Source organism: Aptenodytes patagonicus, chromosome 13, assembly GCF_965638725.1.
Source record: "Aptenodytes patagonicus chromosome 13, bAptPat1.pri.cur, whole genome shotgun sequence".
Taxonomy (NCBI): domain Eukaryota; kingdom Metazoa; phylum Chordata; class Aves; order Sphenisciformes; family Spheniscidae; genus Aptenodytes; species Aptenodytes patagonicus.
In genome coordinates this window covers 388,360-405,168 of record NC_134961.1, presented here as the reverse complement: position 1 = coordinate 405,168, position 16,809 = coordinate 388,360, and the positions used below count along the sequence as shown (strand labels likewise).

At 48.1% G+C, this 16,809-nt stretch overlaps 1 protein-coding gene across 2 annotated transcripts in view; it reads right to left on the bottom strand.

Moving 5' to 3' along the window:
- The window catches only part of AXIN1 (axin 1), a 75,424-nt gene that overhangs the window by 13,598 nt on the left and 45,017 nt on the right, over nucleotides 1-16,809 (bottom strand). For both annotated transcript variants that reach the window (XM_076350972.1, XM_076350974.1), the window contains exons 4-5: nucleotides 11,983-12,079; nucleotides 3,905-4,042 (exon numbers count right to left, since the gene is read on the bottom strand). In XM_076350972.1, coding sequence (XP_076207087.1) covers nucleotides 3,905-4,042; nucleotides 11,983-12,079 — 235 coding nt within the window. The remainder of the gene's footprint in view (nucleotides 1-3,904; nucleotides 4,043-11,982; nucleotides 12,080-16,809) is intronic.

Sequence of the window (16,809 nt, the reverse complement as noted above, 5' to 3'; positions counted from 1 at the left end):
ACGATGTGCTCAGCACTTGGGAGGCTTTTAGGGCTCGTACCTACTTTCTGGAAAACTCTTAGGTTTAAACACCAACTAACGTGCAGAGCAAGATCTGACCCTGGCGCAGATCCCTGAGGAATGGCAGCGTGTCCTTCCTGCTCAGGGCCCAGAGCTCCGGCAGTGCTGTCACACCACAGCAGGGTGGCATGAGAGTGACAACCCGGGGTGGTCCAGCCAAATGGGTGCCTGGGATTTGGGAAATCCTCTGGCTGCCTGGAACTCCATTTTGCAGATAACCGGGACCTGGTACTTTGCTTTGCTCCGAGACTGAGATCAGGGTGGGCTAAGGGAAGGAGAGAGATGCATTGGCTCTCTCTCAGTTTGCCTTGGCTCAGCTCATCTATGTCACCGAGCAGGAGATCTGGACCCCAAGCAGGTCCTCAGGCAGGAGAAAGTGCTGCTGGGGTTGGTGGTGTGCAGGCAAGTTCTGGGGCAGCTGGCTTCCCATCCCCTAGCACTGCTCTCAGCCTCACATCAGGTAAGAAAGCCCCAACAGTGAGAAAATGGTAGCTAATAAAGGAATTGGGGTGCCTATCCCAAGCTGCCGTCTCTCCTCGAGCAGGGCAAAGGTTCGAGTCAAGGCTGCAGATACCAATTCTGCTGAATCTTTTCACCATGCTTAGTCTGTAGCGAAAAAAACAACATAGGGCATGAGGTCGGCGCAGTCCAAACTGGGATTGTAACGCAGGACTTGGGATACGGCAGAGTCAAGCCTTGGCTCAGCCGCATGCACTGGTGTGTTGCAAGGTGCTCCTTGCCCGAGTTACCCGATCACAGTCTATGCCTGGCAATTCCCTCCCACCCAAACCTGCCCGCACCCAGCTTGCACAAGCCTGCTGCCTAACCTGCATCCCTTTGCCCACTGAGCACCCTCGCCCTGCCCGCGGCTGGCACAGGCAGAAGAAAGGGAAGACAAGACAGTGACGTGAGCAAGGAGGCACAGGCAAGAGGCAATAACTGCAGCGTTTTACACCAAAGAAACCTGCGGGTCTGGGGAGCAGCCTCCTCCACGGGCTCGGCTTTCCTGGACACAGGGGTGGCGTGGGCTCCAGAGCCGTGTTTCAGCATCTCGCTGCGGTGAGCTGGGCAAAGCTTGGCGGCGTGCGCAGCCTCTAGCCGGGCGGGGATAATAATAATCTAACCGGGTGCCATAACCACTAGATGGTGCTTTGTTGACATAATATTGTCAGAAACCTCTTCCATCAGCTCCCAAAGGCAGCGGCAGTTAGAGAGATGCAGGCTTCAACTTTGCTGACTGTCTGCTGAGCTATTTTTACTCTCCAGCAAGGCTGGGGGTGCCCTTCCCTTTGAATTAGGAGGCTGAGATCTGCGCTGATGAGCTACAGGCAAGCGATACTTTGCTGCAAACCTCCTCTGCCTTCTCCCAGTCCCACCCATCAGGCTGCTGCTGGTCGGTAGGGCAAAATAGCTCACCTAACCACGAGTGCATTTTCGATCATCATGCAAATGATTTCCCTCTCTACTTAGGCAATGTTTTATATTCAAAATAGCGAGAATCTCAGTGGTGGCTTTGCTTCTCCTGGCTTATTTTCAATTCGCTCAGTTCAGACAAAGACAGAGTGATCTGTATGATACGATACTGATCTGTATGATACGATACTGCAGCTTCCATGCACGGTCATGAGGCTGAAGTGGCTCAAAAAGTAGTAAGGGAACGCACATATCCTCTAATCCTCTCCCACGTTGCTCAGAATAATTAATGAATTCAGAGTTTGGGTTTTTTTGAAAAACAGAAATCTTACAGTCTTTTCAGTAAAAGGCATTTGGCTTTAAATCAGATGCCTCTTCTCGATGTGACTGCATGATGTGGCTTTGAAAGGGAACCTGCAGGCAGCTCAGTATGGGGGAGAAAAATTCTTTTTTCCTAGCTTTTGCAAAATATTTCCAGCTTCTCTGCTAAGCTGATAACTGCCTAGTGTGACTAACGCTCATGGTTTTCCCTGTGCTGCTGTTCAGTGAGCCATGCAGACCCCGTAAGAGGTTACCCTGTAGTCCTGGTGTTCAGGTCATAGAAAAAAGCCCTGTGATCTATCAGGATTCAAGCTCTCCTCTTGCTGATACCAGCAGCTCCTGCACCTTAAATGCTGACCTAAAAAAGCTACAATTGCTTACTCTGAGTTTTTCCTGAATGGCTAATGCCAGATGCCAGCCAGTCAATGAAATACATTCTGGAGACAGCAAGGAGGTTTAATATATAGCATTAGTGGGAGTCCTGGGCTTAAAAATAGATTAAGTCACATAAAAATGTGTTTAAACAGACTTAAATTTATTCTCTGGCACATAGGTATTTGCTGATTTTATGGTATTGCTACTGGCAGCTTCTTCAAGGAGGCAGAGGGCTGGGATAATGTAGTCTGGTACAAGTGGGGGCTGCAACAGAGCCACGGGAGGAGGAGGAAGAGTGCTCTAGGACTGTTAGCAGAAAATGCTGCCGGTTACATTGGCTTTGTCTAGAAAGCAACAGGTACCAGACAGGAAGATGGAGCAATTCCAGAAGAACAGGAATCTAATCACAAAATAGCACTTTGCTGGCCTTTTCTGGCTGGATGCAGAGGTGCAGAGAGTTTGCTGGACGACGCTTGGAGCTGGAGGAAACCTTACAGATCCTTCTGCCTTCCTCACTTCTCTGCATTTGAAATGCAGATGTGATTTAAAGCGAATACTACAACCTACAGCTCTTTTCTGTTTAAAGAGCTACTTGATCAATATTTAAAAATACTCTAATAGGGCTGAAGGGTCTGCCCTGGAGCCCCAGAGGCTCAGCTCCTCTGAAAGCACAGAGCTAGCCAAGACAGGCACCAACACCTTTGCTTTAAGGGAGAGCTGCAGGTTACTAAGCACAGAACCTTCGCCTCAGGGCCACAGCAGCTATTAACTGCAGAGACCCACAATTTCTTCACACAGGGCTGTAGTTATACTGACATTGGTGATGTTCAGTAACGCTGTGGTGTCCTCTGAAAACTCTCCTGTACCCCCAGTACAAGATGTACAGGTACCCATGAGATGCAGTATCTCTGAAGAAAAGATATGGTGTGAATACTGCTGAACAGGGTGTCTCACACAGGTAATACCAGATGACCAATACCACATTCTCTCCCTTTTGGAGCTTGTTGTGGAGCTAAAGGCCTTGCACGCTTCCCTTGGTTCATCTACCAAGTCCTCGAGCTCTGAAGGGCCCCAGTGGTACCAGGGTTCATGGCACGCAGTGCCATGGGCTGGGTTTCCCCAGCTACCCACGTGGAGTCAGTGCGTTTCTCTGCCCAGGAGAAGGTTTTTGGATGCTACACCTGATCAATTCCAAATTTTCTAGGCACGTGCTAGGCATTGATGGGCAGAACCCTTTTGGTTGTGGTAGAAACGGCCTGATAGCACACAAACACCTCCAAGCATAACGTCACCTGCCATCTGGTTACCATTTGTGGGGGAAATAGGGATCACACAATACCCCACAGGGGAAGGCGAACCCCTGTTACATAGTCCCCATCCTTGCATGGCAGGGATTGCTCACAAAGTCAGGAGAGCGAGGGTGCCAAAGAAGATGATGGAGAGCATCCACAGGCCCTAACTGGTGGCAGAAGTGGGGACTGCTGTGCCATAGCTGGTATCTTACAGCAGGGAGGGAGTGCTGGAGCTCACAGAGCCCTGCGTGGATGGGGGAACAGCACCGTGGAAGCTCCTGGGGCAATGGGAGCCTCCAGGAGCCCCATGCAAGTGATGAGCATGGCTGTTGGAGTAGGGAAGCGGTCACCCCGGTTGCTTCTATAGCAGTTGAAAGCTCCCTGTGGTGTACAGTACGCAGACAGACTCCCAGGCTGGTAGAGGAGGCAAGGAGGTTACTAACCGCTCGAACGCGTTTAAGGCGCTCCTCTAATTTCTCCTCTGCTTCACGTTCCTTTTGTACTTCCTCCAAACGATTGATCAGTTCTGCAGCAAACTTCTCTGGTTCAACGTGGATATCCTTTGGCATTCGGTATGTACGCTGGAGGAAAAACACACCAGGGGTTAGCAAAAGATGCATGAAAAATGACACCTTCATTTTGGAGGCTTCGATAACTGGAAATGCCAGTCGTTCCAGTGGGGAGTTGAGGGAGGACAGGCTGGCAGACGCAGAGGTGCAGCCTAGGACCGGGAGGGCTGGAAGCCACGAGCTCCCCGGCTGGCACCAGCTCCGCACACCACCCCACGTAAGGGAAAAGTTTTCTGGAGCCAGAATTCAACAAGCTCTTTCAGCACCAAACTCCACTTTGGGATGGATGTGCTTGCCTTTCTCCCAGTGCACACATGGTCAACAGGAATATCCTGGTCTCAAAAGGTGGGAAAAGGATGTACAGACAAACCACTCAAAAATCACGCTTGTAGTAGTGATATTTTCACTTTGATAGAAAGGAGGACTCTTACGCACAGTTATTCAGCTTACCCCAGGTGGATCAGCGTATGCCGGGCAATGTCTGCAAACCTAGCCCGCAGCCACAGAAAGGAGTGGAAATCCTGTCACCTCCAAGACATCTTACTTCCATCCACCTTCTGCTACAACCCAGCCCAGCCACAAAAGGCCACGATTCCCACAAAGCATCCTCTCTTACTAGAGGATCCTGCAGGATTGCATCTCGGCTCTTCAGAGCTGTGCAACGATCCCCTGCTTGCTTTATCAATACAGCAACCTTACAAGCGCAGAGATACCATTTTTCTGCTTGCTCTGGGTGAACAAATCAATATTTATGGAAGTTCAAGGGCATTATCAGTTCCTTATGCTGAGTTACTTTGTCCCTAAATTCCTGAGCTCTGGGATAAGAAGTTTGTGTAGTGAAGTATGAAGCTATCAGCCACTGTATTTTTCCCATCATTTTTATCCCTTCTGCATTATTTTGTTAAAATAGTAGAAAAAATAAAATGACAGAGCAGAGATAAAAATTTAATTTGGAGGAAAAATATATGGAAAATTCAACAGTATAAAAACCTGCATTCAAATATTTCAATACCAACATGAGAGAAATATACACTCTATAGGACCAGAGATAAAATTAAACGTGAAGACATGAGATAATTCATAGCAAAAGAACAAATGCAGCAGCAGAAGCAGACATCAAGTTTGAAATCTTTAAAGGAGGACGAGAGACCACCCGAATTTATCCCAGATCAGCCAAAAGATCAATGCGGAAGACTAAAATAATGCTTTGCCTCAAAACCTGACAAAAGTATGCAAATCATATTGATTTTTCTCTCTCTGCCAGCTGCCGAATGGAAGGCAGGGGAAGAAAAATAGAGGCAGTAAGTGTCCTATTGATGGACCCAACCAAGTTGGGTTGCAGAGGTCTCAGTTAAAGCACCGCTTGTTTTGTTTGCCGAGAGCAAGACCCAGCCAACTCTGCCAGCAAATCTTAATTCCAGTGCTCACTGCTGTCACCTTCTCTTCCACGCCGGATGGTGCCGGACTGCAGCGTCCCTGGGGACGTCTGCGGACACAATGCGGCTTTGCAGGCAAAAGGACTGCCTGCTTTAGCACTCGCGTTCCGTGACAAGCAGAGGGACCGACAGCTCCACCTGAAGCTACCCCAGGCAGGACTGACCCATCCGAGCTGGGAACAGCCCCAAACAACCATTCCCTTCATCCAGGGATGCAGCTGCTGGAGAGGGCATAACACATGTGAGCTACCAGGTGCCTCCCACCCTGGGATGACGAAGTCTTTACTGCCACCAGGACCTCCAGCCCTGCAAATCAATGGCCTGTATTAAAAAGAAACACCGGAGAAAAAGCTTTTCATCAACAAAAATGATGTTTAGTCTTGAAATATTGGCACAAAAGCCAAAGTGGCATGCTTCGTCCCAGCGCCTGGACCTTGTGTTGTCCAAAAAATGGGCCCCAGATGGGCTCCATCATGGGGGAAGACGTGGCAGAGCTGGTCCCTGCTCTGTTACTCCCTGGGGAGCTTCTAGGATCCAAGTGATGTTTCTCCATTCCCCCCGTGTAGCCCAGGGGAGCACTTCTGTCTAAGGGAGTCTGCTTTCATCAGAAACCTCAAACCCATGACCACCACCATCCATCTCATGAGGCAGCACCAGCGATTCCTGAGGAGGGAAATTTCTCTCTCGCCTGACAAGTCGCAACCCGTTGGGTGATGTGTTCATTCCCTCCTGCCACCTCAGACATGCCAACTCTCCCTGCGGTTGTTTATACGACAGCAGCACCAAGCCCTGCTCCGTTAGAAACTTAATGAGTCTAATGAGAGGCAGCTCAGCGCTCAGCAGTTACAGTCTCGAGTCTCCCCGTTGCAGCTACCGCAGTGGCTTCCACAGAAAAGCAGAACCGGGGAAGAATTTCCTTTTATTTTCATAGCCTTTGATGCAATGCAGCATCCCAAACCAAAGTCTCTCCCGAGCCCCGAGCAGCAGCGGGTGCAAAGGCTGACGTTTGCTGACCTGCGTGTTCAAGTCCTGTTACAGTAAGGTGGTTCCCTCGAGGCCCAGCAACGTTTAAGGACCACAGCTCCGTCTCTAATGAGGATCTGAAGACATTCAGGGTCACTGCTGGATCCAGGGAACTCGAGATAAGATGATTTTGGTCTTTCACAACTAATACTTCAGCATGTTTATCCACAGTCTCTCAAAGTCTGGAGGTGACTGAAGCTCAACTACAGAAACAAAAATTAAACTCAAGAAACTTTAGGATGAACTCGTTTTCCTCTCTCTTCAATAAACCGCTGCATCTGCAAAACCCACTGTCCCGTCCTTGGGGCTTTCCACCCAGCACAACTTGCAGAGGTCCTCAGCAGCCTGTTCGAGGGTGCAAGACGCAGTCCCCTCTGTGAAGCCATCTCTGCAAGGGTCTCCCTGACCATCCAAGTTCAATGCAACCGAAATAAAGCCTCACTTCACCCCACAGATACCGGTTGCACATGCCCTACGTTCTCCTGGCGGGTACCTGTAATGGTGACTCACAGAAAGCTGGCAAGCAGGATGATGCTCTGAACATCACCATCGGTCTGACTTCATCCCTAGCTCAAAGGATGAGCTACACAGACTTCCCTAAAACTAATAGTATCGCAGACTAATGAATGCAAATTCCCTGTGCTGAAACAATATAGATAACTGCTGAGGGCTCGCTCTGTCTCCCTGGACAGCAAACAAGGACTGCATTGACCTGGTTCAAAAGGCTTAAGACAACAGTGTTTGAAACTTTCATCAAATGACAGGCCTGACTTCGGAAGGGAGACACGCTCCATCAAAAACCAGCCAGGCTGAGACTGTGCCCAGAGGAGGATCCTTCAGGGCTTCAGGATTTAGAACCTGCCCCCTGCTTCCTGTGGGCATACACAGCCCTGCCAAGGGAGTCGTAAATACGCTGTTTATTGTTCTGAAATCAGAAGGGCTCCAAATGCTTTTGTTCCAAGTAAAGGGTGCAGCACTCTCCAAGAGCTGGCTGGTTTTGGAGGATCCAGCCCTCCAGTCTGGACCAGAATGAGACCTCTGGCCATTCTGGGTCAACAATTCAGAAAGGAAGCGCTTAATTTTAAAGAATTGTTTTCTCTACGGCTGTTTTATCTAATGTTTTATTTAATTATCTATCTACTTTCATTTAATGCCACTAGTTCAGAAAGGTCTATCCAGAACCAAACCATGCTGAGCTGGGGAGGTTGCAGAGAACAACAGCTGGGAGGCTGAATACCGGATGGGTTGGCAAGAAAGAAATTGCTTGAACTGGTCTGGATGGAGCAATCTTTCCTAGTGACAGCTGCGAGGAAGGATTTCTTGGGGTACCTATCACCAGAACACTGTCCCCTGTCCTTGACATGTGAAGTGTCTGAAGCTCTGGTACCTTTGGGAAGAAGCAGCCTGCTAAGAACATGCAAGATACACAAGCTCTCCAGTAGTTCCATTTAGCACCTGCTATCACATTTTCTCCTTCTTTTCTTGGAGCCAATGGAGCAGGTTGCATGGATTTTGCTCCATGAGGGAGATGCAAGTCTTGGATTTCATAGATTTCACCTTCCCTGAGAAACTGAGGTTTGAGGATCAAGCTGCACATCAGAACACACCAGCATCCTAAATGTGTGGTTTTACTATGATCTATACGTGAAAAAGCTGAAGGGGAATAATCTCACTGCGGCTTGCGGATTCCCCTTGGGAAGAATAAACCTCAGTTGTTCTGAGATGAAACAGTAAGTTTTCCAATGTTATCATTGGGCAGAAGTCTCTAACCAGCCCCAGGGACCCATGGGTTGGGCTGAACCATTTCTGACAGATCCGACTGGGCCAAAGAATTCTTTGTGGTAAATCTCCCTCTTCTACAGGAGGTTTGATGCCTCCATGGCGCTTGAGTGGCCGATGTTAGATCAATAGTCAGTCTTGGAGATGAAATGAAGATGGCAGGCTAGAGAACCCAAGAGAAAAGAACTTCTGAACGTCCACGTTTCCCAGATTAATAATGCATTCCACTGTGACATATGTTTTTAAAGGATAAATGGTGTTTCCATACCAGAAACACTTGTGGCAGAGCTCACGGATAGCTGGATTTCAGCATCCACTCTAGCAGCATTCAGGGATTAGCAAGGAGTCCCACTGCTGCAAGGCGTTTGAGGAAAAAGGCATAAAATGGCTGTTGGGAATTCTGAGCAGGTTCCAACTCGCAGGAGCAGAAAGCTCATTTAGCTGTAGTTATCCAGGCAGCACGAGACCAGGGCTCCTCCTGTACACTCCTCACTTTTACAGCATTGCAGAGTGGTCACTCAAAATCTTCTGTTCCACTCAAGAACACTATGGAAGCCACCTCTGCACAGAGGACATCCTTCTGGGAAAGTTCAGCTATCAGCCTGACCCACTCTGCTGCTGCTTCTACTTTTTTTCTTCTCATGTGGGAATAGTGTAAAGAGCTGCAGCTTCCTTGAATGTGGGGCAGGACAGGAGAGCTCCCACCCGACGATCAAGCTACAGCAAGAACATCACAAAATGGCTTCTTTATGCAGTGAAACAAACAAACAAACAAACAAAAAAAGGAATCCCAAGTCTTAATGCTTGAGGTTGGATTTTTCTGAATTTGTTGGGAAAGGAGCATCTCCCATCCTCTCCTGGGCACGGATGAATGCCAGAGCCAGGGTAAATACAGTGCAATAGCATAGGTACGGCCCTGCATTCTCTGGGCTTTCACCCTTCCTTTGGGAACTTGCTTGCTCTTTCCGTCCTTGGTGCTCCAAGACTCCGCTCGAATCCAAGAGAGAGATGGAAAACCCCATGAAAAGCAACACTCACCCTCCGTGTAATGGATTCCTGTGAGAGGCACAAAACAAAGGTCTCATTGCTTGCTAGCGACCTTCACCCATTGCATTCCTGGGCAGAGCATCATTTCACAAAACACAACTTTTCCAAACTTATTGAGCATTGGTGAGTTTATAAGTGTGGAATATGCAGAACACAGCCGTCCACGCACCAAGATCTGCTGCATAGCAGGGCATCCTACATAACCAGTACATGCCTTCGTTACTTCGGCAGCATTGCTGTTGAAACTAGCGGGCAGTCTCCTATGAATATCTAATCACTACAGTTTATAGCTTCTGGACCTAACTAAAAGTGCTGCTATTAAAAGCAATATAAGTTCTTTCAGAATTTTGCATAATAGCCCCATAACTCATTTATAAGGGAATGGTAAGGTCTCCAAAGGACTTCTGAAATGACTTTTTGGAAGTAGGAGGTTCTCTGCTATCACTAGGAAAACATGCCATGCATTCTGCAAGCACTATCAGTATGGACTCTGGCTACGCTGGTTAGATATGAGTCCATAAAGACCTTCACTCAAAGGCTGCAATTTAGTCATCGCTACACATTTAAAAGCACGCTAACCACCAGGTCCAGGCGACTGATGGAGACTGCTTTAGCTACGGGCTGCGAGATATCCTAACCACCCGCTTTGGAAAGTAACACTTGAAGAAACATTTGCATGGCTCCTTGCTAATTGGCGAAGTTTAATTCAATAAGCGTGCAGTTAGAGGTGATTTTAAAAGACTAACTTTATAACATTTCACACTGGTGTTGTCAAAACATATTGTCTAATTACCTTCTCCTTTCTTGGCTGATTGATAAGCGAGGGCAGAGCAGTGCCTCTCTGAAGTCAATGCCAATTCTGTGTCAGTAATTGGCTGGCAGGAGGTGCCAGAGTGTCTGAACTAAACTTTTATTCCCTGGAGAAAGTCTAGAACTAACTCGACTTCTCAGTCCTCTGCTCCCATATAAATATGCGTCAAGATGCCTTTTTCCCTGGGACTTAAAATTACAGTGCAGAATCTAATGGGAACAGCGGATGTTTCACAGAAAAATGCTTGTGAAGTGTCTGTGTGTAGTTTAGGAGGTATATGTAATTCTAAAAGACTGTGTAGATAAGTAGGAGAATATAAAAATTTATGAGCAGCAGGTGGCCAATTTAAACCTTGTTTTTCCCCCCTCTTTTTTAACTGGTTTCCAAAAGGGTCGATAAAATTTAATGCTAAGTAAAACTAATTAGCCTGCAAGGAACTGCTGCTGGAATGACACTTATTCAGTTCAACAAAAGAAATGTTTGGCAGATGGAAGTTCGTTAAAGCAGAGCTCACTATACATATTTAATGCTCCATACTCTGAGTCTATAACCTGCAGTTCATCGAGGCATTGCCAGTGCACACGATCAACAGAAAGCCACTATTATTTTTATCCAAAAGGTAAAGCCACTGACAAGCTTTGAAGTCGGAGAATATTCACTTGGTAGTTCCCACTGTTGGGGAACAGCAACAACAACAACAACAAAAAATAAAGGCCAAGCTTTCAAACTTCAATTCTAACAAAGCCATGCTTACAGTAAAAATGGCATCAAGTGAAATAAAAAGGCACCCAGCCAGCCTTTTCAACAGCGACCACACTGTGAAAGCAACTGTGTGAAAAGAGAGGTGACTGAGCAAGGATGGCTAGTGAGCGTCCGCAGCCAGGGCTTTTATTGTCAACCCAGTGATCAAAGCACAGGAGACCCTCTTAAATCTAAGGAAAATAATCTAATTTAAAAGGCAAAACAAAGAGTGGTGGTTTGGGGTTTTTTTTTTTTAAATCAGATTAAAACAAGGGTGTATTTCTGCTGGTATTGTGCTGCTTTGAGCAGGCAGGATGGGAACAGCTGCGTCAAGTTTGAAGGCACTTCTGGAAAAAGCAGATGGAGGCGGAGGCTTTTTTTCCTCCCTATTTGATTTGTGCTGGAGTCCAGCTGTCCAAAGGGGAAAGAAGCACCTTTATTCCCTGCTAGATATTAAATGTCACCTGTAACTTCTCACAGAAAGAAAGTAATAATAAGCAGAGCTGCAGATGGTGCTGCAGAGCCCTAGCAGGTATGTTCATCTTCCAAAGCTGTTTGCTCACCTGGAGCAACCTGACAGACAGTATCAGACAAATGAAATACTTAACGCCTGTGCCTTCTTTGCTCTCCTGCCTCATACCCCCAGGCAGGCTTTGCCGAGTCCTTGAGAACAGGTTACAGCTCCCTTTGGCTGCCCAGTGCAGAAATACCACTCGGGACAGTTGCATTTCTCCCCAGCTGACCTTGGCTGAGAGCTACAGCAGCCTCCACGTCCAATGGCCTCCTACACCTTCCACAAACACCTCCAGCTCACCCGAGGGCACATAAACTCCCTACAGGTAGATGCCAGCCAGCGCTTCCATTCTTGTCCGGGAGAAACAACCGGCTACTGACTGAACGGTTAAGAAAAATTATGCGTTTTGGGCAGCCCTGGATGAGGAGTTTGGCAGGCAGCTACCAAGCCCTTTCTTAGCACGGTGTATTTCCATCTTAAAACATGCCCAAATGAATACAGCGCTAAGGGGGGTTAAACTGGAGCAAGCAGAGCAACTGTACGCTAGAGATCTCACATATTTTGCATATTTACCTCTGGGGAAGGAGACAGTGCTACTTACAGGAATGTGAGGTAGTGGCACACGTCCATTTGCTTTGGCACTTTCTTGCATCTCTCTGCGATGCTGCTTTCGGAGTCTGTACGGTGGGATCCCATCTCTGCCGGAATAAAACAACAACATGCCCTGCTTTAGTGCCTTTCTCCAATACATTACGTTCATCTAAGCCTCGCTGCCACAGAGTGGCAGGTAGGAAACCCCTTTATGTTTGAGAAAGGCTTTGCATGCCCAGGGCGAGCGCAGAGGTACTCGCAAGAGGAATCTGTGTGGGGAACGATGCTCGCCCAAGGTCCCCGCACCAGCAACGCTCTGGCACTGGGTGCCGAGGGGACTTACACGGCATCAGCCGGGAGCAGAGTGAGGCAGGGCTCCTGCGACCGCTGCCCTAGGCAGAGGGCAGGGAGAAGGACTTGGACCGCATCCTGGTACCTTTTATAGTTGGTTGCTTTCTATAAAAGAGCCTGTAATGTACACAGTAAACCACAGGGCAGGCTAGGAGTGGGAGGAGGAGTGGAAGCTCAGTGAGCATCTACACCAAGGGGAACTCGGTCGGGGAACAAGGTATATATTTTTAAGAGAGCGTGACAACTTCTTAAATGGCTTATCAAAGCGAAGGGGTAGGCTCCACTGCTCTTAAGACGATCTCTAGCTCAGTCTGAAATTATGGGCTTGATACTGGAGTTACTGTGCGAGAGAACCTAGCCCTCGGCCCAGAGGAGGCTGGACAGGATTAGGAAGGGATGCCGTGGGCAGCGACACGCAATTGAACCAGCTCTGCTCGGGTTTGTGCCCTTGCTGAAAAAGCTGGTGACGGAGGTCTCTGCAGAGGAAGGAGGCAGTGGTGGCAACGATCCTTGGTCCTGACAGACCGGGAGCCGGGTCCGTGGTTCTGCTGCGAGCTGGGGGATGGTGAGGACCTGCTCTGCTGAGCCGCGTGCAGCCCTTCTGCAAAGACGGTGGCCTGGGTGCATGTGGGTCCCCGTGACGGGGGCTCGGGGGGTCAGAGCCACCAGGCTTTGCTAAGCACCCCTAACGGCAAAGCATCACTTGACTTCAGGCGAAGAAAGGAAACACATTTTTGTTCTCACCATTGTGACCACCCTGCTTACACCCAGGGATGAGGAGAATGTGAGTGAAGTGGAGCCCAGTTACGAGATAAGGACACGGGCCCATCTCCTGGTGATACCAGGCTATTTTTAGAAAAATCAACGAATGCAAAAACAAATGCCAGCCTGGAGCTTGGCAATTTGGAGCTTTCCTTTTTTATTTTACGCATTTCCCTGATTCAGTAAAAGGAACCGTTTGGAAAGGCCGTGCGATGCCACAGAAATGGGTGGAAATGAATGGAGGGATTGGTTTGTCTGAAGTACCAAATAACTTCCACGCACACATGCTGTCTCCTTCCAACCCCGCACCACTCCGAGCAGGGCAAACGAGCCAGTCCCAACGCATCTCACAACGACAAGATGTTTGCACAAGTCAAACGTAGTTAGCATCTACCCCCCTCCCCAATTGCCAAGCACAGCTGCTTGAGAACATAAACCAAACAGTGTAACCAGCAGATTTTTAAAGTCAAGATGCCATTTGGCAAGGGAAACACAATTTACTGCAGTGTTTTGCCTGCAAACCTCCTGAGTTACAAGCACCAGCCTGTGCAAGGATGGCCACCATCAGCTCTCTTTCCCATTTCCATCGTGCCTGCTGCCCCGTTGGCTCCCTGGAAATGTGGGTGCAGGCATCAGAAGAATGGAATTTCATGCAGTAACCCAGGCATCCAAATTAAACACCGTTAAAATAAAATAAAACCCGTGATTAATGACAAGTGCTTTTTAGTAGGAAGACAAATGAGAGAACAGAAAATTAGCCAGGCTAATTACAGCTCTGGCTAGTGGCTGCAGGTAATGCGGGAGGAGGAAGAGCGTGTCTGGGAGCATCACCTCCGCTGCGCCCGGCAGTGACACATTACGGGAGCAGAGCAATTTCCCCAAGCATTGCTATACCGACAGGCTATTACGATAGCTTTCATTAGGTGGCTTCATTTTCTTTAATGACGAACCTCCATTTGAAAAATAACTTAAGAGTCACAATGGTTAAAGAGTTTCATCGCATCACAACACGGCTCTTTCCAGACTGGATGGCAACAAAACAACTGGCAATTTTTATGGGGGGGGGGAAATCTGGGGGATTATTTTAGCCATCGCTGGTCGGCATCAATAGACAACATTTCAGCTTAACCGCCGCACAAAACCCGGGCACCAGAACACAACTCGCACGCTAAAGCCGCACGGCCATTCGCGGGAAAAGCGGCATTATAGTAGAAGGTGCAATTTTTCTTTCTCTCTCTCTCTCTTTTTTTTTTTTTTAATTCTCCCCAGCAGCAGTCCCAGCGGAAAGAGCGACTTTTGTTCCCAGCACAGTAGCGAAAGGCTGATAATGGCCTCTAATCTATCCGGCTTCAAACACATGTTCAGCCCCGCTGTGCTGCCTTTGATGTCATTTTAACTAGATTCCCCAATGCCACCTCTGAACTTGGAACATTCCTTCGTTCAATGTACTGTGCCAACTCAACCAGAGGAAGCAAATTCAAAGATAAGCACTTTAATTTTATCCCAACAAAACCTTATTCAATAGATGGGGGGAAAGCAAGGAAAACCAATACCGTACTTTTGTTTTCCTTTTGTCAGGCAGCTTGCTTTGAGATGTTTTCAATAGATAGAGAAATAATATATATATATATATAAAAAAAATCAAAACTTTTTTAGAGCACATCTACTTTTAAAATAAAACTTTCCCAAACTGTTTTTCCTTGTTTCATCACGTGATTTTCTCTAGCACCAGAAAGCTCTGCGCTGAAATGTGACGGGGGGAGCAAGAGTATTTCTATCGTTTATGTAATGGTAATGCAATTGGTTTGCTATTGGGGAAACGCAGGGGCTTCCTCTCCCCTCCAAACCAACCTGCAAGAGCCTCTGGTGAGCAGGGAGGTTTTGCTGTGGCTCTGCAGTTGGACTCTTCTAACAAGGGCTGTCTTTGCTCCTCTGTAGACAGCCTCCAAACCCAACCATTAAGCCTAACAAGTTGAAAATCATCATTGAGGATCTTTTAAATTAAAAAGCTGTTAAACTTGTTTAAGTATAGCAGGACTCAAGGTCATTCTGGATCACTGGCCGTAGGAAAGACAGGAAACAAATCCACAGCGAAGCTGATATTTTCTACCAATTACTCTTATCAAAGCACCACTGTCACCAAGAGACCTTTCTCACATAAAGAAGCACGATGGGAAAATCGCCAGGCATTTTGGCCAAAGGCCAGTCATCCAAGGAATAATATTTAATCTGCAAGGTTTTCTGAAGGAGTAACCACTGTCCTAAACCCCTTTGCTCTGGGGAATGGCCATCCTTACTCTAGGGCAGGTTCGACTGGAATTGGGGAAGAACGAGCATCCTTCCGGCCAAGCCCATGGGCACCAAAGGCTTCCCAAGCGCCCGGGGGAAGGCAAAGCTCATCTCCCAACCAAGATAAGCCAGGACACATGATAAGACCCAGAGGAAGGAGTATTGTTGTTTAGTTGGACCACAGCACTGGGCTAAAGAGGAGGCATTACCTCTTGTTTACCGATTGTAAGCTCTTGCAGAAATAAAGAGAAGAAAGAGATGGACCTGAAGTATTTCTGCATCTGAATTGGAACATCACATGGCGATTTAATGCATTTCAGCTTCTGCCTGTTGCCTTCCTACCTAGATTTACCTTAATTTCCCTTGAGCATCTCTGTTGTGACACCCCCCCACCCCCCCAGCGGCTGCCCCCTCTGCTTGGGGAAGATGCTATCCATATGCAGGGGTTATCCGAGACAGCAAGAGCAGTTCAGGACTCACCATAAATGCCGTCGCAAGCCTGGGGCAGGCTCTGAGCAGCCTAGGAGGGAGGCAGAGCCTCAAAGCCCCGACCCACCACTGAACACCAGCGGTGAGCAACTCAGCCCCACCTGTGGCCACGGCATGCTTGCCAGGCTAGCGCTCGCCGGAGCTTTTCACCGTGTCCTCTCCAGACCTTGTCTCCACATAAACCAGCTAAAACAACACAGCTGCCATGCCGATTATAAAAACAGGTTTCAGCAGAGAGGACCTGAGCTGTTTTGCCTACAAGGGCAAAGGAATTTGTATGACACAGGAAGACTGAAAAATAATCAGCGGAGTGCAGGCATTTAAGAGCAATGTTTTTTAAGCCACTCAAAAAGCAAACTCCTTGAACAACAGGGACTGATAACATATTCGTTATATAAATTCAACCCATTAGAACAATATTTACCAGCGCTTGGAAAGACATCCTGTTGAAAGTTTGTCTTTTAGGCAAGTGTGCTTGTAGCTGGTAGCACAGAAATGACTTTTCAAAACACTTAGGTGAGCTGGGCGCTCCCAAAAAGCCTGCGCCTGCCTCCCTTTGCCCCAGCTCAGGAGGCCAGATGGCCAGAGCATCGCCCAGGTCTTTGCTAGCAGCTTTGCACAGCTGGGCTGTGCATGCAGCCACATCCAAACCCCGCTTTGTCATGATCAATACAATATCAAAGCTTGGACGGGAGCTGGTGACAACTGCAATACATCAGAGTACAAGCAGCCGCTCAGTGTGTCTGCCTTCTCCACCAACTTGAGTTGGCCAGCACTGGAAGAGCACGCCTTGCATCAAGCCATGCTCTCTGTGCGCCCACACTCCTTCCTGGTTTACTATTAGCACTCCTCAATTAGCCGACGTTTGCATCCTGATTGTCTGGACACATTCTCCTCTGATGGAGGGTCACGGAGGTTTCCGCCTTGGGATCACACCCAGTTCATG